This window comes from Aspergillus vadensis, assembly GCF_003184925.1.
Source record: "Aspergillus vadensis CBS 113365 unplaced genomic scaffold BO88scaffold_33, whole genome shotgun sequence".
Lineage (NCBI taxonomy): Eukaryota > Fungi > Ascomycota > Eurotiomycetes > Eurotiales > Aspergillaceae > Aspergillus > Aspergillus vadensis.
In genome coordinates this window covers 1-23,897 of record NW_020292071.1, presented here as the reverse complement: position 1 = coordinate 23,897, position 23,897 = coordinate 1, and the positions used below count along the sequence as shown (strand labels likewise).

Genomic DNA, 23,897 nt, shown 5'->3' with positions numbered 1-23,897 from the left:
GCTTCGCCGGCTCATCTATTGTCGTACTGGTCTCGTCATACCCTCGCGCTCTCTTGGAGTTTTGACGGGTCCGAGTGTCTGTTGTTGACTTTCATATTGTACTTACCGTATTTCATCGCTGCCATTTCACCCTGTCATCAGGATTATCCATCTTTCCATTTCGTACTACCCTCCTCTGCAACCAAGTGTCTTGGTGTGTCTGTTTTCTTTGTTACATTTCAGCCGACAATGCATTGCGTAAAGAACCACTGAACTCTTTTTCTCTTTTACGCTTCTGTTAGTGGCTTGGAAATCGAGACAATCGGCTGTCTCAGTGAGTTAACCCGCGACTGGCTCATACGGCACTTCCGAAGACGACTTCTACGAACTTCAGTTGCATCCTTCGCTCCACACTTTTAGGACCAAGCGAGCGGTCCGTTTGGACGCAGTTATTCTCGTTCAGTGAGCCTGAAAACAATCCAGTTTACGGGATCGGATAGGGTCGCATCGCAATGAAGATAAAGTCCTGCCTCACTGATCTTCCTATTTCAGCGATTCTGAGAGTTGCACGCCTCCACTGATTGCACCTGGAAGATCAAGTTCACTATAAGGGAAGGGGGGTTTTCTTTATCTTGTCGGGAAAACTCGCCTAACTGTGTTTACTTCACGAGCCGTCTGGAAGATTCGTATCGATTATATATCCATAAATACTACATTGGGTGCTTGGGCTGGCTTTATCATCATTGCTATTGCGAAAGTACGAGTCAGCGAGGAATAAAATGCAGCGAATGCCCTTACTCAGGAAAGCATCATATGGTGGCTCATCGCCGACCACAGTCGACCTTTCGCGGTCATCATTCGAACAGGAAGGCTTAGGCATTTATGCGAAATACGACAAGGCAGCAGTTGGGACCGAAACAACCTCAGGGAAAAGCCCCTCTGCTTTTTATCGTCAATCAACAAGTGCAATGTCCCAAGCGTCCACAGCCAGCAGTTCAGCCATGAATAAGCCAGGCTCACAATATGTTCATCCCATGCGTCTCGCTCCACGTGCCTATACACCACCGTTAAATCAATCGTGCCAAGCATCCATACTTGAGAGCGATGATTCTCCCAAGGATCCATTTGCGGGGAGCAATTCCCCGACACAGTCAGGATTAGAGTCTTTCAAGCCGGGCACAACCAATCCAAGCAAGACACCCCGACTATCGCTACAGACTCATGATAGCTCTTCCACAAGGTCACCTGGGGTTTCTCAGACAAACATAACCGGCCGTTCGTCTTTCGGATACTCCCGAGACAACGGAAGCACCTTGGACACAACGTCTCCCGTATCTAGGTCATCTTTGGATTTTGTTTTCCGATCTAAGACGCGTACGAGCATGGACCCTATAGCTCGGGCGGCTACGGTACAAGCAGCACGTCAGGCTTTCGAAGAGAAGGAGGCAGCTAAAACATGGAGGTTTGAGGCTCAACAGATGAAGGCAGAGGAAAAGCAAACAAAGCAAAGGGGGAAGCAGCATCTGCAGACAAGATTCAGTGGTGATGACGTAGATCTGGAGGACGGACAAAAGGAGGTATCTGACAAGCCGCAACCTTCAACTTCGCAGTCAGAATCATGTCCGGAGACCTGGAGATCACAACCTAAAAATACATGGGTGCTCTTTTTAACGTGGTTACGAACTAGGATCTTCAAATTGCGAAGAAGGATTCGAAGATTAGCGTGAAGTTGATCTAGGTATGTGATATGATCTTGTTTATGATTACATATACAAAGCACTGGGGCATATGTGCCAGTGGTGTACAGGGCTACTCCTACTCCCTACTAGTAAGAATTCTAGGTTTCTCAAGTTAACGCATGCTTCCGGGTTGCTCTGATAATCTCATCCATTCGCCTCAAACTCTCCTCCCGCTATACTTATATATATAAATGGGAATTGAAATGGAAATGGAAATGACACAACATCAAAGATAAATATATAAATGATAGAAGAGAATGCAATGGAGGGAAATAGGGAAAAAATGAACTGTTGCGAGAAGGCAGCGGAACCCCAGCGAAGTTTGCCCAGCATAAATAATAATAAGCACCGAACAAAATACCGAAGTATGCCATCATAACTCCTCTTAAGGAGCTGAGCAAAAAACGTGAATTTACAGATTTGGGCTACCTAGAGCAACATAACGATGTAAAATCATGGTCTGTCTCAAGATTTGTTTCCCGATTAACTGAAACTAACTAGAAAGAGCATCTACCACGTTGCGGAAGATCATGTTGGCCGGGGGCATAACGAAGGGCGGCGCATCACCGAAGACGCTAGCCAGTTCCTTTTGCATGATTTGATTGTCCGAGCCAGTAGTAATGTGCTGTGGATCTTGAGACTTCCCACGGCCATGCTGGCCGAAAAGACTTCCAAGTCCTGAGTTAAGGTGAGAACCAAGGTCACGCGAGTGACTATTGCTCTGGAAGCTCTGATCGAGACGGCCAATCCGCTGGACGTTGGCCGCAACATCAACAACAACATAATCACTTGAGTGCATAGCCGATAGTAAGGCAACTGGATGATGCCCAAGTGTGGTTTCCGACAGCAACGCTAATGTGGGAACATCGTATACCTGTATAGAAGATCGGATCATGCGGCTCTTCTTTGAATGCTGATGACTTTGTGGGCACTGTACTGACACAGCGAAGGTATTAGTCTCAGAGCTTACAGCCAGCAAACGAGGCTGCTTGGACGAAACGCTTCCGGACCCAGGCAATTTGACTGCCCTGACAACATCATCAACTGTATCCCATACGGACACTGCCTCTGGGGATGCTATAACAAGTTTGCACCCGACAAATGCAACTGCGCAGGGCATACCCTTATATAAACCGACCCTGCTGTAACGGACGGTGCCATTTTGAGCATCAATTAATACAGCAAGTCCGGAGTTATGGCATGCCTTGGATCCCAGGCAGACGGCAAGGACAGACCCGTCCTGAGAAAAGTCCATGAAAGCTGCACTTAGTGAGTCTGACATGCCGACATCGACGTAAGTTTTCAAATCAATGGCTCTCCGACATTTCCAGGTTTCCATAGGCTCTTCTGGGTTGTCAGATTTTAAGCCACTGCGCTGCCTAGTACTCGGGCACCAAAAACGCAAGACTGCATCTGAACCGATGGTCGCAAACTCCGCGCTGTATGCCCGTACTGCAACATCCAAAACACGCACGGAACCTTTGTCACAGAAATGGGGTCCGTCAATGCGGGTAACCAATTCCCACAGGTTGGAAGTATTATTCCATCTCCAAAACTTTAGGAAAGTTTCCTGGAAGCCATCCGAGAAATGATTAATTCCCGAATCTCCATGATACAGTGCTTGCATGTCTCGTATGTAGGGGCTCCAACTGTCGACGGTGGCCATCCATTTTCCGTCGTGGGAAACACTGATGTGGGTGACGTCCGGAGTAACTATGTGAGAGCCATCAGGGCCAATCTCTAACGTAGTTGCGTTGGTGCGTGCAAGAGCTTGACGGGAAATATGGCTGTTGGTACGGATATCGTAGGTTTGAAGCATGGAGGCATTGACCAGGGGCTGACTTTCTTGAGTCATCTGACGAGAGGCGGGGACAGCTATGATAAGGTGATCGAGGTTCTGTGGATGCATTGCAGCAGGAACACACTCGAACAGAGGCTGATCTTCAGGTGAAATCTTGCCATGAGCCTTGGTAAATTTAGGACACAGCTGCAACCCTGTTATGGTGGAGAAAGGTTGTAATTCTCTCGCTGACAGGACAATAATCGAGTTGTCCGCTAATTTGACGGCATATAGATTCCCACTTGTAGATATAACTATGTTGCCAATCGGAGACGAAAGATGAGGCAAGAATTGTTTTCTACCGGTGTCCAGCTGCCAGAGCACCATGACCGATTCATGGCCACCTGTTATGATGTAATTGCCTTTCGTTGAACAGGTTCATCAGTGAAATTGTCTCTATCTTGATGTTCTTGTTGGGAGACCTACCATCCTTAGACCAGCGCACGCTGTTCACAGAACTCCTATGCCAATGAAGGCGCCGAGGAGTAAGGTTTCTTTCATGTTGACGACCCCCCTCATCCTTGACAAAACGCAGGATGTCATAGTATATGAGAATAGAACCATTTCGTTCACCTAAGACTAGATCGACCTTTTCCGCATGATCCCGATCCTTTGCGCCCTGCGCTCCAGGGCGATTCGACGCTGTGTATTGCCGAACATCAATGCACATGATGCTGACAGGCAAGTTGACCTCTTTCCAGATATAACGGACAGAATCGGAAGGCTGAACAAGCCCTGTCCAGCCGAAAAACACATGCCGGTCGCTGTGTGCTACAATGAACTTGCCTTGGCATGCAACCTTGAGGTTAGTGATCTGAACGTGGGTTTCCAGTATGATAATGTACTGTGATGCGTCTTTAGGGGAGTCATTGAGTGCGATCACACGTTTTCCATCCTTGCATTCCAAAATGAAAAGCAATAGATCGTTCCCAGAATCACTAAGGCACACGTCGACAGAAATCGTCTTGTGACCTACTTCCCAAGACGAGCATTGTTCGCCAGAGAGCCACTCCCACTTGGTCACAGAACCGCTCAACGTAAACACATAGAGGAAGTTTGGGTTCTCCGGAGAGAGTTTGTATCCAGCTATGCTATCTCCAGCTGTCGATGGAAGTGTTCGAAGAAGGCGCGAAGTCGCAAGAGAATACACATGGACTGCAGTCTCGAGACCAAGGAGGAGATACCTAACATCGAGAGGAGTTTAGAAAGGCTTTGCAGTTGCATGGTAGGCATTCAACTTACTCGTCATCACTCGTAAAAATTGGATCTAGGTTGCTGTACTGACCAGCTACCATGCTGGTAGACGACCAGTTTTCATATTGCGGTTCGCTTTTCTGTACAGTAGACACAGAGCGGGCTAATGTACACTGCTCTTCGACCCCATGCTTTTCCTTTGAGTTAATTGTAGACGGCGTGTGCGCCTTATTGATATCGTTCTTGCTTTGTGATGTGCGACGTCGCTTGACTCGTGTATCGTCAATCTGCATTGTCTTTCCTAAAGCCGCATCGCCAACTCGGGATCTCTTTGACGGTCGTTTTGGGTCTTGAGTATTGCGCATTGGTAGATTGATATGGAGGGAAAGGCAGAAATCTATAGAAAATCTGATGAATTGTGATAAAGGCTTTAAAAACTCCAAGGCTCCAAAGTTAATCGTCCATACACTGGCGTAGTAGGGTCGATAGTGATGATGACGGCCTGGCCTACGAAATTCCAGTCCCGTTGTCTACTTTTTTTTTTTTTTATCATCCTGTCAGGTGCGGTCATTCCCTTTGTAGGATAGCGGTAATTTAAGGTTAAGAAACAGTAATATATACGGTATTTTTGGTTCTAGAAAGGCAACAAGTGGGGCTGCGGTCTAGTGCCTGTTCAATCGGAGCACGTCTCGGGCAATTTGATGGCAGACAAAAACTGCACTCATTGTCTTTGGTGAGTTCCAGCAATAAGGAACCAAGACAGAAACATCAATTCCTACCTTTCTCCGGCTCTCAAGATTCCCAACGATTTCTGATAAATCTGACTCCTCTATACTTACTTTACCAACAGGTAAATTTTCCTACGGAATAAATAATCAGACCAAATGATCATCCCAGTCCGCTGTTTTTCTTGCGGCAAGGTACGTGGCACTTGATACCCGATTGCGCTTCTTGAAACTCATGCAACGTAAATCTCAGGTTGTCGGAGATCTCTGGGAGCGTTATCTTCAACTTCTTGATGAGGGTATACCCGATGGGTAGGTATTGGTGGTCGAATTTCTAACTACGGCGACAAACTAACTGGAGCTTGAAAGTGACGCCATGGATCAGCTTGGATGCAAGCGGTACTGTTGCCGCAGAATGATTATGACTCATGTCGACTTGATAGAGAAACTCCTACGGTAAGTGGCCCCTCGGCTGGACGTACATGCACGTGGGAACTCACACCTTCAATAGGTATAATCCTACTGAAAGAGAGCGGGCGAAGAACCAAATATGAACACGAGCTTTAGTCGCACATCCATAAGTTGGGGAATATCTCTGTTGCTTCCTCATATGGTGCAATCAATACATTCACGACCTTGTACAGAACCATAATCCACTGCCAGAGATCGTTGGCTTGAATGGGTTGTTTGCTTGCATGGCATTACCAGAGGATGGACGGTCTATATGTTGCATCTTTCTTCTCTCTTTTGCCACGTCGCGCTTTGCTTGGTTTCTTCCTGGACTCTATGAAGAGGTCAGCGTTTGATTTGGAGTCATATCACGTCTTGCCAGCTTTATCACCGTGTGACACATGTTAACCGCAGGCTTTGAGCACGCTGGTTGCACTCATACTTATGCCTATTTCTCTGTCTGCGGTTGAAGAATAGCTACCTATCCCTGCGCTCAGCGGCTTGGGCCAATTTGGTCTCATCGGTCAAAGATGATCGAGTACGGAGTAGCGATCATGTATACCAGAGCAGCTAGAGTTTCATTATCGACCTTAAGGATTAATCGAACGATATCTATGAACGGCGGGGGCCAGTATGGCAACATTATCGTGCCTACTGATTTATACATTGTTCAAGTACCACTGGCAGGTAACACTGGCTGGGCTGTAGGGGTAAAGCTAATCTCAAAATGGCACCTGGTCTGGTCTGAAACAGTAGTACTTGTACATATCAAAGCGCAGCACATTCTCGTGATTAGCGGAAGGACGAACGAGATCAATCGCTGCGTGAACTACCAGCCAGAGCTCTTAATATATCAGGTGCTCCGGGCTGATAAGCCATGTGAATGCGTACTGCGGGATCTTTAGAGATAGGGGTGGAGCCGTAGAGCTACTGCTTGATAGTCTAAGTCAAACCTAATCAAACAGGTGTGCTTTCTTGCGCTTTGCTTCGCTCACTGTCCGTCTCCGATTTGTCGAGCACAAGTAGTACTGCAGTCCCGGTACTTCTCCTGCCAATCGCATACGAAAAGCGAGCTGGTAAAGGCACAGGGCACAGGGTGCAAATACCAGGAAACCGCGCCATTGGGCAGCTGTCTGTTGTTCTGCTCACATGATAAATAGTGGGCTAAATACAAGCTACTACGGAGTACAATAGGCTAAGAACGTAAGTGTGTGTGTGTGTGTGTGTGGAAGCGCCGAGTAGTACGACCCCATAACATCCATTGTACACGGGCCAATGATAAACCGGGGTACCCCACCATAGTACTACACCTACTACTACTAGTACAGTACTTATGGCCAAGGGCTGTTATCTAGTGGCTTGGGTCAGAGGTCACAATTGATGCTCATCATCACACTACAGCGGCTATTTTTCAGTACTGCTTAATTACATGCTTCGTATACTCTCAATAAGATTGTGTTTTGTGCTCTCGTATGTCAGTTCAAAACCAAGGCACATGATTAATCAGTGATATATCGTTTATTTCTCGAATGACATATATCCAGCAAATACAAAGTGGTCTAGCGTTGCCTTTGTATGCTTGTCTTAAGTACTGGATCATACCCCAGAAAAGATCGGTGCAATCAAGAGGTGTGTGCCATATACGGATTTACTGTAGCAATGAAGTGGCTGGAGAGCCTATGCCTCGTACATGATAGGCCTACCAACTAGCCTCATGCATAGCGTATCACGGGCTAAGCTCAATAGGAACAGGAAGCGCGGTATCAGGTATTATAGAGCAGCACCCTTCAGTAAGGATGAGCTTAACCCCGCTGGCGTTAGTCAACCAACCTACAGCACAGATACTAACTAATTACTATTCACGTTCATCCCGCCTCCACTAAGCTTAGAACTCATATGCGCCATGAGTCGATCCCAACTCGGATTGCTAGATCAATAATCATAAATCACAACATGATTATCGTTCCGACTCCCTTGTACGAGGATTGGACATTCATTGCTCGTATTTTGCTTCGCGAATAGTCTTCAAGATGTAAGTCATCAAACACGTTGCCAACCAGTATCTATGTTAATCAATCCAGGCTCGACGGAAGTATAAGCAGCTCATCTGACGAAGGGTCAAAACACAGTGAAGAGTCACCTTCAAGACCCAAGCAACCCAGCCACACCACTAAAATGTCGATTGTCAATGATATTGAGATACCTGACACTCGACCTAAAGCAGTGCCTCCGACAGCTACAACCCAGTCGTCGCACACACCAATTACCACTAAAACCGGACTTACAGTATGTGCAAGTTCCTCCGGCGCAAAAGTAATTGGTATAAATTCGAATTTTACATTGACCTTGAATGTGTTGGTAAGATACAGCCAATGAATGCGATTTCCAACAGCAACCAAACAAAGTCGGATGAGGACGAGCCTCCAAAGTCTGTGATACATGCACCTGCTGGGTTCGGCGAGTTTGTGAGTGACCATCATCCAACGCACCTCATCTGCTGTGTGAACTACACGGCTTACTCTAGTTGGTATGAACAGGTAAATGGTCTGCAATACTTTAGCGGCTCTTCACAGTCAGAGTCAGATGGAGCAGAAACCTTAACATCGAACGTAGTGGCACCTCCTTCCGTGAGCACTAAACCTGAACAGTCGGCCAAGGTACTGATCCTCTGGTCATTGTACATGGATGTACTGACGGGCATCAGGAGAATCAATATGGTCCGACATCACCACCACCGCTGACTACTACATCGATTCAACCAGCTAGAGACTGGTTAGAACGAGCAACCCCACGTGCACAAACAAGGCAGGAGTTCCTGGACATTAGTAAATATGTCCATTCTACCAGCCATAAAGTATCAGAAATGGCCATAAATCACTGCGAGGAACAGCCGTTGTTCCCCAGGCCCTCGGTTAATGGAGAACCGGCTTCCTCAAGAAATGCGAATGCTGAAGAGGCTGGCCAACATACAATTGGGAAACCCGAGGGTCGCCACTCACAAGTTGTACAATTGTCTGATGAGGACTCGGAGATTGGTGCTTTACAAGCAGCTCTGGCTGAATGCTGGGCCCTGTGCAATACACTGGCAACGCTAAGCTCCATACACCGTGAACGGCATGGATGCACTGTGGATACTCGGGAGGACGTCTGGAGATCGTGCTGGCGATTGTGCCAGGAATTGTACGACAGTCATAATGATGATCGTGCACCGCAAATCAACCCAACGCTTGACCTTTGCAGAGACTTCTGCCAAACACTATTCGAGACCCGCGTCAGAAACAACGAGAATGCCGATTCTGTTCTCCGTGTTAGCTTCGAGCTGAACAATCATCTGTACAATACACACGACCGTAACCTCCCCGATGCATTCAGAGAAAGAACCTTGGACTTCTACATTACTATATGTCACCGCCTGATGAAACAAAGGACACTTGTATCAGAAACAGAATCCCTTTTGAGCGCCTGCTGGTCCCTAGCGGAAATGCTTTTCAGCATACGTCAGAGTATAAAAGAGGGTAAAAAGGTAGGTGAGGAATTGCTTGGTTCTGCAGTTCAGGCTTGTTGGGAACTATGCGATATCTTCCGTGAAGGTTGGACTCAACGAACTCTTCGAACCTCTGATCGAGGTACACCCCGGCCAAGCCAAGCAACCTTTACTACACAGGTCGTTCAAAAATCGAAACCATTAGAGTCTGGTTTGGGTGATGAGTTGATAAATCAACAAGGAAACCCCGAGACACCAACAACAATATTCGACGATACCGCAACCGTGTCGCCCGATGACGCACCAGTTCAGAATATCTTCGTCTTGGGTCAAGGCCCAGGTCAGTCTTCACACGCCTGGTCGTCTAATTCGTCTAATATCTCGGGTCAAAGCCAGTCTTCAGAACAAACATCTTCCACGCAGACGGTGAAGACATCATCCAGGGATCCAAACCTGGCATGTGTTCGGATATTAGTGACCCAGGCCGCAATAAATAGCGGATTCCAGCGCGTTGGGCCACATAGTTTTCCTTCATTCGTCAAGTCGCTTTCTTCGGACGCGTTTGGGTCGATGCCATGGCAGGTTGCACTCCTGAAGAATTACAAGCAATTGGTAGCATTCGATCCGGCATTTAGGAGTGTGGGTCCCTCAGCTAGAGCGGGTGCAGCTGATGTGGCATGCGCTGTTGAAGTGATGATGCAGAGCGGGCAACATCTTTGGCTGCGCGATCTTTACCGTCTCGTTTTCGGGTTTCACATCGAGGAAGCAGTAAGCCGGAAAGGTATGATGCTTCAAGTATAGCTGTTTGGCCCATATGGTTCTACAGGTTGTCTGTTGTGCTGGGAACGTCCGGGTTCAGTTGCGTGCTCTTCGTATGTTCGGCAAGCCTGTTATCATCTAAATAAAATACATCAAAATTATTATTTTAAATTATTCTATTTGGATGACTCTATATTTTATTTATCTTTTACAGATTCTTTCTATATAAACATTATAAATTTTATTCTAGTGCTGCCAGACGCAGTATAATACTATACATCTTATTATCTGAAATTCATCAGACAATATATATTTATTGTAAACAGGCTATGAGAATTAACTTATAGTTTGATAGTATTGATTGTTTACTATATAATGTTAGTAAGAAACAACCGAGAGAATTTCAACCCAATTATTATTTATTGGAATTCTATAAAATCGAAGTTGTTTGAACGGTACACAGGATAACCTTAGTAGTAAAGTTGTTTGTGATAGGATCTACTTGTCGGGATAAAAGGCCTGTCGAGTAGGTAAGGAATTGTGATAGAATAACCTAGCTATCGGGACAAAAGTCATCGGGATGACATATTATAGTGGTTGTGAGAGTCATGAGATTATTGATAGTGGTTCTATATCTCTCCGGTATTTATAAGATACTGATTCCTTTGTAATAAGCTACTGATCCCTTAAGAATTAGTTTATTTCATGGATATAAACTATCTTTGTCATTATTAGATAAATATATAGTATTTAATAATTGATTTCTTACCTAGTTGACAGGCTTTCTATTCTGATAAGTAAATTTTATTATATTCTGATCCTTCTCTTTAACTACCTAAGGAAGATGCCACTTATTGAAGATAATAAAAAAATAAAAATATCCAGTAATTAAATTAATCTAGAATTATTATTAAATACTATTCTTACTGTTAAAGAGATTCAACAGCTAGAAGATTATATTTATTAATTAGAATAGATTATTAATCTGCAGTAAAGAATAGTCTATTTTTAAAAAAATAATTTCCTGAATAAAATATTTTTAAGATACTATTAATTCTCCTTTAAATTAGATAAGAATAAGAAAAAGATCAAGTTTAAAAATATTTTTTATTTTATTTTAAATTTTAATCTCTAAAAGTATCAGGAATAAATTATTAATTTAAAATATATATTCAGAGACACTTCAAGAAATATTTATCAGAAAAATATAAGATTTTTATTATTATTAATTATATAAACTTATCCTACAGGCAGAGATAGTACTGTTTTATTAATAATAAAAATCTAGAAAAAAGATGATTTTTTAAAAAATTATAATTTTAATTTAAAAACTAGATTCTTATATTAATTTAAAATATTATTATTTTTTAATCTAATATTATAGCTTAATTAGAATAGGCTCACCAGTAATATAGCTAGGATCTGAAAGAATTCTATATATATTTTAATATTTTAAAGTAATATTTTCCTTGTTAAATAGAAAAAAAAAAGTTTTATTATATCTTATTAAGCTATTTCCAGATCTAAACTATTATATTCAAGAATATATTTTATATTTACTAGAGAAGTAAAATAAAATAATAGTTATTATTACTTATTATTATAAATTATAAAAGAATAGAGAAAAATATAAATAAAATAATAATTAATTTAATAATTATAAACCACACAAGCGCTTCTAAGAAATTATTAGTAAAATTATTAAAGAAAATATCCTGAATTACAGGAAAAATTTTATTAGAAAGAATAGTAATTAATTATAATACTTTATATATAAAAATATCTAATATCTTGCGAACTGATATTTTATTAAAAACAAAAGAATTTAATCTGCTAGAATCTATTAATTTTTATTAGATTCAGAGAAAAAAGTAGAGAAATTAAAATAAATTCTATAATTTTAATTTTTCTATCTATAATAAGAACTATATATTATTTTTATATTTTTATTTATATCTAAAATAATTTTAAAATCTTTACAGACCTAGATAGCTGTGCTGAAGTAGATATTATTAATTATTAATTTATTAAAGTTTATAATCTTTAATATATCCCAGTTACTGTGCTAAAAATTAAAACTATTAATTAAATTATTATTTTTACTTATAGTATATAGAAAATCTTTATTATTATTACTAATTCGCGAGGAGCCACCTGCATTTTTGAATAGTATTATATAAAAATTAACTAGAATTTTTAACTGGAAGGCAGCTCTGTATTATTTTTAATAATTATATTTTAAGATCTATATATTATTTTATCAGTATGGAACTGTTAATAATAATTTAATATATTATTTATTTTATTATTCTCTATTACTTAATTTACTGAAGCAACTCAAAATTTAATAAAAATATATATTATTATTAAGCTTTCTAAAAATATCTGGCTACTAGAAGAAAAATCTTATAATTTATTATTAAATTTTAAAATAATTCCTGTTAAACTTAAGTAGTTCTAAGATATATTTTTTATAAATTTTTTTTAATAATTATTTCCTCACGGCTCTACAGATTATATTATTAATATTAAACTTAATAAAATATTTTCTTATAATCTAATATATTTTTTATTTAAAGCTGAACTTAAGATCCTATAAAAATATATTAAAAAAAATTTAAAATTAAATTAAATTTAAACTTTAAAAAGTCCTGCTAGAATTTCTATTTTTTTTATACTTAAAAAAGATAATAGCCTATATTTTTATATAAATTATAGAGATTTTAATAAGATTTTTATTAAGAATTACTATCTCTTATCTCTTATTTCAGAGATTCTTAATAGGGTTTCAGGAAGTACCTATTTTTCAAAGATTAATATTAAGAATATATATTACTGAATTTATATTAAAAAAAATAATAAATAAAAAATAATATTTTATACCTGATACAGCTACTTTAAATATATAATTATATTATTTAAATTAACTAATACTCTAGTAACTTTCTAAAATTATATATATACTATACTTTGAGGACTTCTTAATAATTTTTATATAATATATTTAGATAATATTCTTATTTTTTTGTCTGATAAAGAATCTCATACAAAGCATATTTATTAAATTTTAGAGAGATTTCAAAAAACTTAACTTTATATAAAATTATTAAAATATTTATTCTACTAATCTAAAGTTAAATTTCTAGAATATATTATTAATTCTAATAAAATATTTATGAATTCTTAACAGATAAATAATATTATTTTATAATTAATCTTTAAAAATTATTATAATATCCAGGTCTTTCTCAGATTCTATAATTTTTATTAATAATTTATTTAAAATTATTTTTATATTATATTACCTTTTACCTCGCTACTTCATGGAATAGTTAACAGATAAAAACTAGAAAAGATTTATTTAATCTTATTTAAATAGATTACTTTTTATTATCTGATTACTCTTTTAATAAGTATTTTTATTAATATATTTCAATTTTACAAAACCCCGCCGTTTAGAAACTGATATATTTAAGAAAGAGATAAGTAGTATCTTATTTTAATTTAATAATAAAAATATATTTTATTTAATTATATTTTAATTTTATAAGTTCTCCGGTGTTGAGCTAAACTATAATATTCTAGATTAAGAATTATTTATTATTATTTATTCTTTTAAATAATAGTAACAGTATCTCAAAGAAGCTTTTTAAATAATTAAGATTTTATCTGATTACTTAAACTTATAATTCTTTATATATTAAACTAGAGTTAACAGAAGATAAACTTAATAATTTATAAATTTAATCTTTTATAATTTTATTATTAAATATAGAACAGAGAAGTTAAATTTAATAAATAAATTTTTTAAAATATTTTTTAGATTTTAAATAGAACTTGCTTTTTAAGAGGAATTATTAATCCTGATTTAAAAATAATTTATAAATATATTATTCTTAATAATAAAAAATCTTATTAAAGAGAAATCTTAGTTTAAATCTTAAGATATATAGGATTATTCTAGATTTAATATCTATATTATATTAAGCTCAAAGGATTCTAATAATTAAGCTAGTATAAAAATAATTAATTAAATTATTTAAATAAATTTATTCTAAGAAAGATTTATTCTTTAATTTATAATATTATAAGTATATACTGCAGAAGTTTCATACTTGGATATATATAATTCTGAACTTTAAGAGATAATCTTGTGTTTACAGAATAAAGATCTAGAAATATAACAGTAAAAAGCTATTATTTAATAAAAATAACTAGATTAAAAATATTAGATTATTAAGATAATTAGTTATATTTATTTTAAAGATTAATATTATATTTTATTCTTTGAAATATTATATTAAATACTTATTAAGCTATACCATGATAATCTGTTAGTAGGATACTTTAGAAAGACTTAAATAAAAATATTATTATATAAAAAGTTCTACTAGACTAGATTATAGTATAATATAACTAAGTATATTTAAATTTATTTAATATATTAAGAAACCACTGCTCTAAAGTATTAATTATATAATAATTTTAAATTATTACTGATTCTATCTTATTTTTTTATTAAATTAATAATAGATTTTATTATAGGACTACCTTCTATTATTTAATATAAAAAAACTATTAATATTATTTTTATTATTATTAATTAATTCTTAAAATACTGTCTTTTCTTTATTATTTTATTTATAATAACTGTACCAGACTTTACTGAACTGTTTTATTAATAAGTTAAATTGATTTTCGGACCCCCAAATAGGATTATATCTGATAGAGAATTAATCTTTACTAGTAAATTCTAGTTAAATTTAATTTATAATAATTATATAATCTTAAAACTCTTGACTGTGTTCCACCCTTAAACTGATGGCTAAATAGAATAGATAAATTAGATATTTAAATATTATTTCTGATATTACTTTAGTTATTATAATATTAACTGGTTATTAATCTTACCAAGTACTTAATTTGCTTGTAATAATATAAATAATATAATTATAAATTAATTATTTTATAATATTTTTTATAGCTTTTTGCCAGACTTTTATATCTGAATTAAGACTGATTTCTAACAGTAAGAGATTCCAGTAATATAAGATAAAATTAGAAAACTTCAAGAAATAAAAGAACAGCTATAAAAGATATAATAAATAATTATAAAAAAATAAAAGAAATATTATAATAAGTATAAAAAATTATTTTATTTTAAAGAAAAAAATCTAGTCAAGTTATTAATTTAGAATCTATAATTTAAAAAATTAAGAAAATTAATTCTAAAGTTTATAAAATTTTTTCAGATTCTTAAATATATCAGATTTTAAATATATTGCTTATACTTATCTGAGAAATATAGATAAATTTATAATATATTTTATATTTCTCTGTTAGAACTGTAGAATATAGAAAGAAATCAGGAAGAATTATTCTTGATACTAGATCTAGATAATAAAGATAAATAGAAAATTAAAGAAATCAAAGATTATTAATAATATAATAATCAAGATTATTATCTGATTAAATAGAAAGGCTGGCTGAGTGAGTATAATTAATAAATTTCTAGTAAAAATATAAAAAATATATCCAAAGCCATAAAATAATATTAGAAATCTTATAAGAAACGCTATGTATTAAGAAAATAGAAAATAATTATTAGTAAATTATTTTATATTTTTAAAAAATAAATTATAAAAATATTAATCTCTTGATATTCCTTATCAACTATATTATCATAGATTAAATATATTAATAAATACAAAATTATCCTGTTATAAGGCAGCAGGGGATGCCTAAATATATTTAATTATATTTATTATTTATTTATAAAATAAATAATAATAATATCCAGGCCTTCTTACAGGCTAGAAATAAAAACAGAGAATAAATTAATTAGATTATAAATTTTAGAAATTATATTATATTTATTAAAATTATTATTATTATTTAATATAATTTTATTAATAATATCAGGATATTGCACACGGGCTATTTCAGTAATAATATCTAAATAAGATTTCAGGATTAAAGTCTAGATTATATAATTTTTATTTTTTAATATTAGATAAAGTAATAAATTATACTTATATATTTAGTACTGTATAAGAGTAGTACCAGCAGGAGACAGAAAAATTAATAAATTAATAATTTAATAATAAATAATAAAAAATAAGTTATATTTTACTATATTTATTTATTAATATACTATTAATTAATTATTTATTCTAGTTATTCATGAGATCTTTATACCTGGGTAGTTTTTTTTAATTTCTTAAGATTAAATTAGCAAGCATGAGCTGACTTTATATAATTATATATAATAATTAAATTTAATATCTTTTTAAGGATAGTATGTTTAATATTTTTATTCTAGTATTTTATATTTATCAGTTCCACTTGTTATTCAAGAATAATAGTAAAATTATAAATATTATTAAATATTTCTATATTAGTCTAATTAATATTAATATCATATCCAGTATAGCAAAGAAAATTAAATAATATTTATTATAAAATATATTTTTCTTTTCTCAGAATACTGGTGATATAATATTAAAGCATGAATATTTTAATAATAATTAATATTATAGAAAACTCCCTCAGCAATATCAAAATTAGTATTAATAGTACGGAGATAATATATACAAAAAAAATATTAAATCTTAATAAATTATTTTTATAATATATAAATCTTCTTCTTAGGAGCTACTTTGGGAGGTATATTAAAGAATCTAATATAAAATATATAATCTGAGAGTAAATGAAGTAAAAAATAAATATAGAGAAATATTTAATTACTAAATAATTAGTATATAATAATAAAAATAATAAAAAGCATATGAAATAATAATAAAAAATAAATAGAATAATTACAGGAGATTAAAGAAAAGATAATTATAAAATAAAAAAAGAAAAAAAAGAAGAGTAATATAAAAAATTCTATTATTTATATTTTTTTATAATAGATTTATCCATGCAAATATAATTAAATATTAATAAAGCTATACAGAATTAATATATAATTTTATTTATATTAAATATCCTGTAGATTTCTTATCTTTTATTATCAGATTTCTATTATTCTAAATTAGAAATATATAAAATTATCTTTAATACCCGAGCCAGATGGCTTGTTCCAGTAGAGAAGAATACTATTTATAATAAAATAATTTAACTATCAGGATAAAAGTCATCAGGATAATATATTATAATAGTTATAAGAGTTATAAGATTATTAATAGTGATTCTATATTTTTCTAGTATTTATAAGATACTGATTTCTCTGTAATAAGCTACTGATTCCTCAAGAATCAGTCTATTTTGTGGATATAGGCTACCTTTGTCATTATCAGATGAATATATGGTGTTTAGTGGTTGATTCCTTACCTAGTTGACAGGCTTTCTACCCTGACAAGTAGATCCTATCACAGGAATCAGCCATGAAATACTATAGGTTTGTATATTAGTAATAAAAGTAGCTTATATCTATAAAATAGACTAATTCTTAAAAAATTTCAGTATTTTATAAGTAGTAGAAAAATATAGAATTACTGTTGATAATCTTATAAATTTTATAATTATTATCATATATTATTCTGATGACTCTGCCTCTGATAACTAGATTATTTTATTATTAATAATATTTTTTATTAGAATAAACTATCTAGTTTGAATATCAGAAATAGTAATATATAATTCTGATTTAAAATATTAAAAATCTAATAATAAGAGATAAAAAACCTATAGAGTATATAATAAAATAAAATTATATACAATTTCTATGTAGCTTAAATAGTATTTTATTATATTTATATAATATTATTATTTTATTTATTTTTATAATTATTTTGCGTGTCTTTTATTATTTTTTATATTTTTTATTTATTAATTAATAAATCAGTATTTTTTATATTTTTAATATTTTATATACTAGTATATTATATTTTTTATATTAGATTTTTTAATATACCTGGTAGAGAAGCTGGTTAATATTAATATTATTATATATTTATAATTAATCAGATATACTCTATATATAATATAATAATTAAAGTATGATGATTATAATATATATATATATTATTTTTAAACCTCTAAAAAGCATTTTAAGCCTAAATTTATAAAAATCAAAAGATTTCTAAACATTAACTATACCCTTAATAAAAAAATTCTATATTAATAATATTACAGTTACTGAGATAGGTGTGAAATAATGAAAATTTATAAATTAATATTATAACTACTTTTTTATAATTTTTTATAAATTTAAAAATAAGAAAAATAAAGTTTTTATTAGTTTCAATAAAAGAATTTATATATTATTAATAAATTTATTTTACATTAAAATCAGATTTTTATTTGAATAATTAATTATATATTATTATTATTATTATAGATTATCAATAGTGCAGAAATATATATATATATAAATAAGTTTTTTCATTGATTAATATATTAATATTCTTTAATAATATATAATTAAATTTGAAATATTCCTGGCTTATCTCTGTAAGATTATAAAAAATAAATATTAAGTTTCTTTATTTCATATTTAATAATTCTAGTTTTATTCTTTGGACATCAGTTAAATAATTATCTTAAATTAAGATTTTAATTATAATTAGTCTTTAGTTTAATAATAAATAACTAAATAATATTTTAAATTAATTATTTAAAGATTTTCCAATAGCTTTAGATAAATTATGAGAATAATCTGAATTTTATTTACTACTGAACTAATATTAAATTATAATAAAACAAAATTATAAATATATATAAATATAGTCTATTATTTAATAATAGTATTTAAAATATATTTATTGATATATTAATAAAATATTATATATTTTTAATTTATTATTGGTGCGTAGGCCTGTTTTTATTGATTATTTAATAATAATCTATTTAAAATAATCTATTTAAAATTATAATCTATTATAGTTTCTAGTATATTTTCTAATGATTTTTAATATTTTTTTTAAAATTATTATATTCTTCCTAGAAATTTATGTATTTTATTTAACTAGTTTCTACATGTAATCAGATCTAATCTTAATAATTATAATATTAATAATTTTCAATTTTCTTAATTTTCTATTTATTCTATTATTTAATTTCTAAAATCTATAATTCGTATAAAAATCTAGAATATGTTATATATTTATTTATTTTTCTTACGTAAATATAAGTAATTTATTTAAAATTTAGTATATCTAAAAATAAAAAAAATGTCTAAGAATTTAGAAAGATTTTATAAATTTTAAAATTAATTTTTTAATTATTTGAGTTATAAGTTCTAGATTAATAATTTGATTAAATCTTTTCTTTGATTTAAAATAATTATCTACATTTATTATAATAATTTTTTATTTTTTTATAATTATTTATTAAATTTTTTATAACTATTTATTAATTTTTTTTATAACTATTCTCTTGCTTTTCCAAGTTTTCTATGTTTATTTTATATAATTAAAGTTTTTTATTAGTAAAGATTATTCTTAATAATAAAATAAAAATCTGGTAAATAGCTATATGGAATATTATTAAATAATAATTTTATCATTATATTATCTATATTATTATGAATAAATTGAATAATTAATAATATTACTGGTTAATTAGTATTAAATTTACCAGAATGATATTATAGATAATATTTAAATATCTAGATTATTTATTCTATTTAATTATCAGTTCAGGGGTAAAATACTATAGAAATTTTTAATATTATATAAATATTATAAACTAGATTTATCTAAAAATAGATTTATAAAGAATAATTTCTAATCAGATGTAATCTTATTAAAAATTCTAAGATTTAATTTAATTTATCTATAAAATAATTTTAATAAAATCTAGATATATAATTATTAATAAACTAATAAAAATAATATTTCAAAAATTAATTAATAATAATGAAAATAATTATAATAAATTTTTATATTTAATAATAAAAATGATATTAATAATTTTTTATATTTACTTAATAAAAAATAGTCCTGTAATAAAATTTATTATTAATTTGATAAGAAAATAAAATAGAATTAATAATAATTTAAGTCTACTATATAATTAATACTTTAGAATAATTTTATTTGAAATATTAAATAAGTTTAGATATTTTTATATAATTTATTTTAATAGAATTTTCTGTGTAGAAGTACTTTGATTTAATTTTTTTAATATCTTATAGATAGATTATTATAATATAATTCAATAAGTTTTTACTATATATAATATTTATTTTCAAAATAAATATAACCTGTAATTCTGATTATTTAGTATTTTTTGATTTAGTTATTTGAACTAAATAATAATTTTTTATTACTATATTTCTGAATTCTTATTTTATAGATATAAGATTATCTTTTAGAATTTTAAATTATATATATTTAAGTATAGAACTTCTATAATGTCTATTTATAATATTATAAATTAAAAAGTAAATCTTTCAATAAATTTTTTAAAATAATTTTATCAGCTATTTTTATACTAGTTTAATTATCAAGATTTTTTAATTTAATATAATATAGGTATTGAACCCAAAATAATTTTATATGTTCTAAAATTTAAATCAGACTTTTTTATTCGAATTTTTTTAGTATCAGAGATAATATAACTAAAAATTATTTTTAAATTAAAATTAATTATTTTTTTTGACAAAATCTACTAAATGATTAAAGATATATTGATTAAATGTAATTTTCTTATTTTATATTTAATAACAAGATTATAATAAATTAAATCTTCAAGTTATTAAGCTTACTTTCTATTCAAATCTTGTTTAATATATAAGAAATCATAAATTTATATAAATAAATAGAATTTTAATTATTAAAAAAGTTTTTTTATAATTCATTACTACTATTTAAGAAAAACACAATAATAAATAATTCTTAATCTGGAGTACTATAATTTAATTTATTATTAGAGACTTAATAGAATTAAAAGATAGTTAAATAAAATATATTTTTATTGAATTAAAACAAAATATCATTTATTTCTTTCCCCCAAAAAAACACTAGAATTTTATAGAGTCAAAATATATTAGTAAAAATATTATCTAAGTAATGATAAATAATTTTTTTAGTTTTTATCTATTAACTACTACATGAAGTAGAGAAGTAAGAGATAATATAATTAAAAAATAATTTTAAATAAATTATCAATAGAAGTTATTAAAATCTAGAAAAATCTGGATATTATAATAACTTTTAAAAATGAATTATAAAATGATATTTTTTATTTATTAAGAATATATAAATACTTTATTAATATTAATAATATATTCTAGAAATTTGATGTAAAATTGATAAAATAAATATTTTTAATAATTTTATATAAAATTAAGCTTCTCAGAATCTTTCTAAATTTTAATAACTATATTTTCTAGAGAATTCTTTATCTAATAAAATGATAAAAATATTTAGATACATGATATAAAAATTATCAAACAGTTCTTAAAATATAACATATATATAATTCTAAAAAGTTACTAGAGTATTAATTAATTTAAATAATATAATTATATATTTAAAGTAGTTATATCAGGTATAAAATATTATTTTTTGTTTTTTATTTTTTTAATAAAAATCTTTAAAAAATATTTACTACCTGACACTCTATCAAGAGTTCCTGAAAAAGAGATATAAGATAATAATTTTTATTAAAAATCTTATTTAAATTTTTATAATCTTTATTTTTTCCTAATATAAAAAGAATAAAGGTTTCTGTAAGACTTTTTAAAAATTAATTTAAATTTAATTTCAAAATTTTTTGGATATATTTTTATAAGATCTTGAGTTCAGCTTCTGATAAGAATATATAAAATTATATAAAAGATTTTATTAGATTTAATATTAATAGTATAATCTATAGAATTATAAGAAAATAATCATCAAAAAGGATTTATAAAAAATATATCTTAAAACTGTTTAAGTTTAATAAATAATATTTTAAATTCAATAATAAATTATAAAAATTTCTTCAATAGCTATATGTCCTTGGGGTTTTTAATAATGATATATATTTTTATTGAATTTTAAAATATTTAAAAAGAAATAAAATAAATAATATATTAAATGAATAATAAAAGTTATTTTTGAAAATTTATTATAAGAAGTCTTACAGATTAAAAATACTATATACTTGTAATAAGGTGATTAGATTAAATTAATTAACTTTATTATTATATTAGAAAGTAGAGATTCTATAGATAACATCTATAATCTTATTATTATAATTACATTTAAAAAATTTAATAAAGAATTTTATTAAATATATCTAGTCAAATTAATAAAATATATACTAAAGATAACAGTACTAGCCTGATTTAATTCAATTTCTATAAAGTATTAATTCTAGCCAAGCTAGAGCCTTTAACAGAGAATCTAGGATTATAAATTTAAAAATTCTTTATTATAATAATTTCTAATCGTATTGATATAAAAATCAAAATTTATCAATTAGATTAATAAAAATATTATTACCTGTAGTAATCTTAAGATTCTAAATTATAATATTATAGTTAAATAAATTTTGCTAAGTAATAATATACTTCTTATTATATATAATAAAAAAATATAAAGTATTTTATATAAATAAATATCTTCTGGGTTAAAGTCTCAGATATAAATATAATACTCAACTGTTATGGATATATTATAATATTTATTAATATAAATATTCATATAATTAGGAAAAAATAATTTTTTAAAATATTAATATAAACTGGCTAAATATTCATTTTTAATATTTACTACTAGACTACTATACTGCTAGATATTATATATATTAACTAATTAGAAATTTTTGAAAAAAAATTAATCTTTTATACAATAAATATAATCTGATAATAACTGTACTACTAGCTAGGTTATTTATATAAAAATTTTAATACTACAATTTAGGACTAAAATTGTTAATCTATGAAATTTTACAAATCATAAAATTATGGATATATATATTAGTGCTACTACAAGTACTCAGCCTGTATATATTATATAATACTATAAAAATATTATTTAACTTTTTAAAAATATTTCTAATAAAAGTTATATATACTATACTTCTTGTACATCATATCTTCAATTATACCTTAAATATAGAAAGAGATATCTAGAAATAATTTATCAATAATATTAAATTATACTGCCAGATTTTTTATTAATTTTCCGATGAGATAATATACATAAAAAAATGTTTTGATAAATTATTCACTATTATTATAATTAATATATAAAATATTATTATCTTACAAGACTAAGAATTTAATTAATTAAAAATAATATTGTTTAAAGATTAAAAACAAAATTATAAAAATCTAAGATAAAAATTATTATAATAAAAACTATAAAGCTTCCCAAGATTAGCTGTAAGTTATATAGTTTTATATTAAATACTCTTATATTGAACCCTGGGATATTGAACAAAATTAAACTTAGAATACTGAAATAATATATAAATCATCTTATCAAAAATATATATTTCTATTATTGAAGTTAAAAATAATATAATAATAAATATAAATAATAATAAACTTTTTTCTGTACAGGGTCTCTAGTCATTTAAATTAATAAAGTTAAATTAATAAATTACTGCTGAAGCTTGCGTACATAAATTTTAATAATAAGAAAAATAAGAATATTTTATGTCCTGACTTTAATACTAATACTAATAATAATGATAATAATAATAATAATAATAATAATAATAATAATAATAATAATAATAATAATAATAATAATAATAATAATAATAATAATAATAATAATAATAAT

The 23,897-nt window shown here is 29.4% G+C and overlaps 5 protein-coding genes across 5 annotated transcripts; 3 read left to right on the top strand and 2 right to left on the bottom strand.

The window, feature by feature from the left end:
- Positions 1-758: 758 nt before the first annotated feature.
- BO88DRAFT_375071 (uncharacterized protein) lies at positions 759-2,061 on the top strand (the record flags this gene model as incomplete). Its single annotated transcript, XM_025704323.1, has 2 exons — positions 759-1,129; positions 1,172-2,061. The coding sequence occupies 2 exons, from the start codon at positions 759-761 to the stop codon at positions 1,704-1,706; spliced, it is 906 nt and encodes a 301-aa protein (XP_025557823.1). The 3' UTR covers positions 1,707-2,061.
- BO88DRAFT_186306 (uncharacterized protein) lies at positions 1,785-2,131 on the bottom strand. Its single transcript, XM_025701789.1, has one exon. The coding sequence runs from the start codon at positions 2,049-2,051 to the stop codon at positions 1,863-1,865; it is 189 nt and encodes a 62-aa protein (XP_025557822.1). The 5' UTR covers positions 2,052-2,131; the 3' UTR covers positions 1,785-1,862.
- BO88DRAFT_408689 (WD repeat protein) lies at positions 1,852-5,254 on the bottom strand. The gene is made up of 3 exons (XM_025707772.1): positions 4,801-5,254; positions 3,985-4,742; positions 1,852-3,920 (listed from the first exon to the last, which is right to left on the bottom strand). The coding sequence occupies exons 1-3, from the start codon at positions 5,115-5,117 to the stop codon at positions 2,212-2,214; spliced, it is 2,784 nt and encodes a 927-aa protein (XP_025557821.1). The 5' UTR covers positions 5,118-5,254; the 3' UTR covers positions 1,852-2,211.
- A 200-nt stretch (positions 5,255-5,454) lies between these two features.
- On the top strand, positions 5,455-6,244 carry BO88DRAFT_186107 (DNA-directed RNA polymerase core subunit RPB10). The gene is made up of 5 exons (XM_025701788.1): positions 5,455-5,485; positions 5,603-5,672; positions 5,731-5,789; positions 5,847-5,933; positions 5,989-6,244. Exons 2-5 carry the CDS (start codon positions 5,637-5,639, stop codon positions 6,029-6,031), a joined length of 225 nt encoding a protein of 74 aa, XP_025557820.1. The 5' UTR covers positions 5,455-5,485; positions 5,603-5,636; the 3' UTR covers positions 6,032-6,244.
- A 2,055-nt stretch (positions 6,245-8,299) lies between these two features.
- BO88DRAFT_351873 (uncharacterized protein) lies at positions 8,300-10,212 on the top strand (the record flags this gene model as incomplete). The annotated part of the gene is made up of 3 exons (XM_025703554.1): positions 8,300-8,392; positions 8,465-8,584; positions 8,632-10,212. 3 exons carry the CDS (start codon positions 8,300-8,302, stop codon positions 10,210-10,212), a joined length of 1,794 nt encoding a protein of 597 aa, XP_025557819.1.
- Between the last annotated feature and the right edge of the window lie 13,685 nt (positions 10,213-23,897).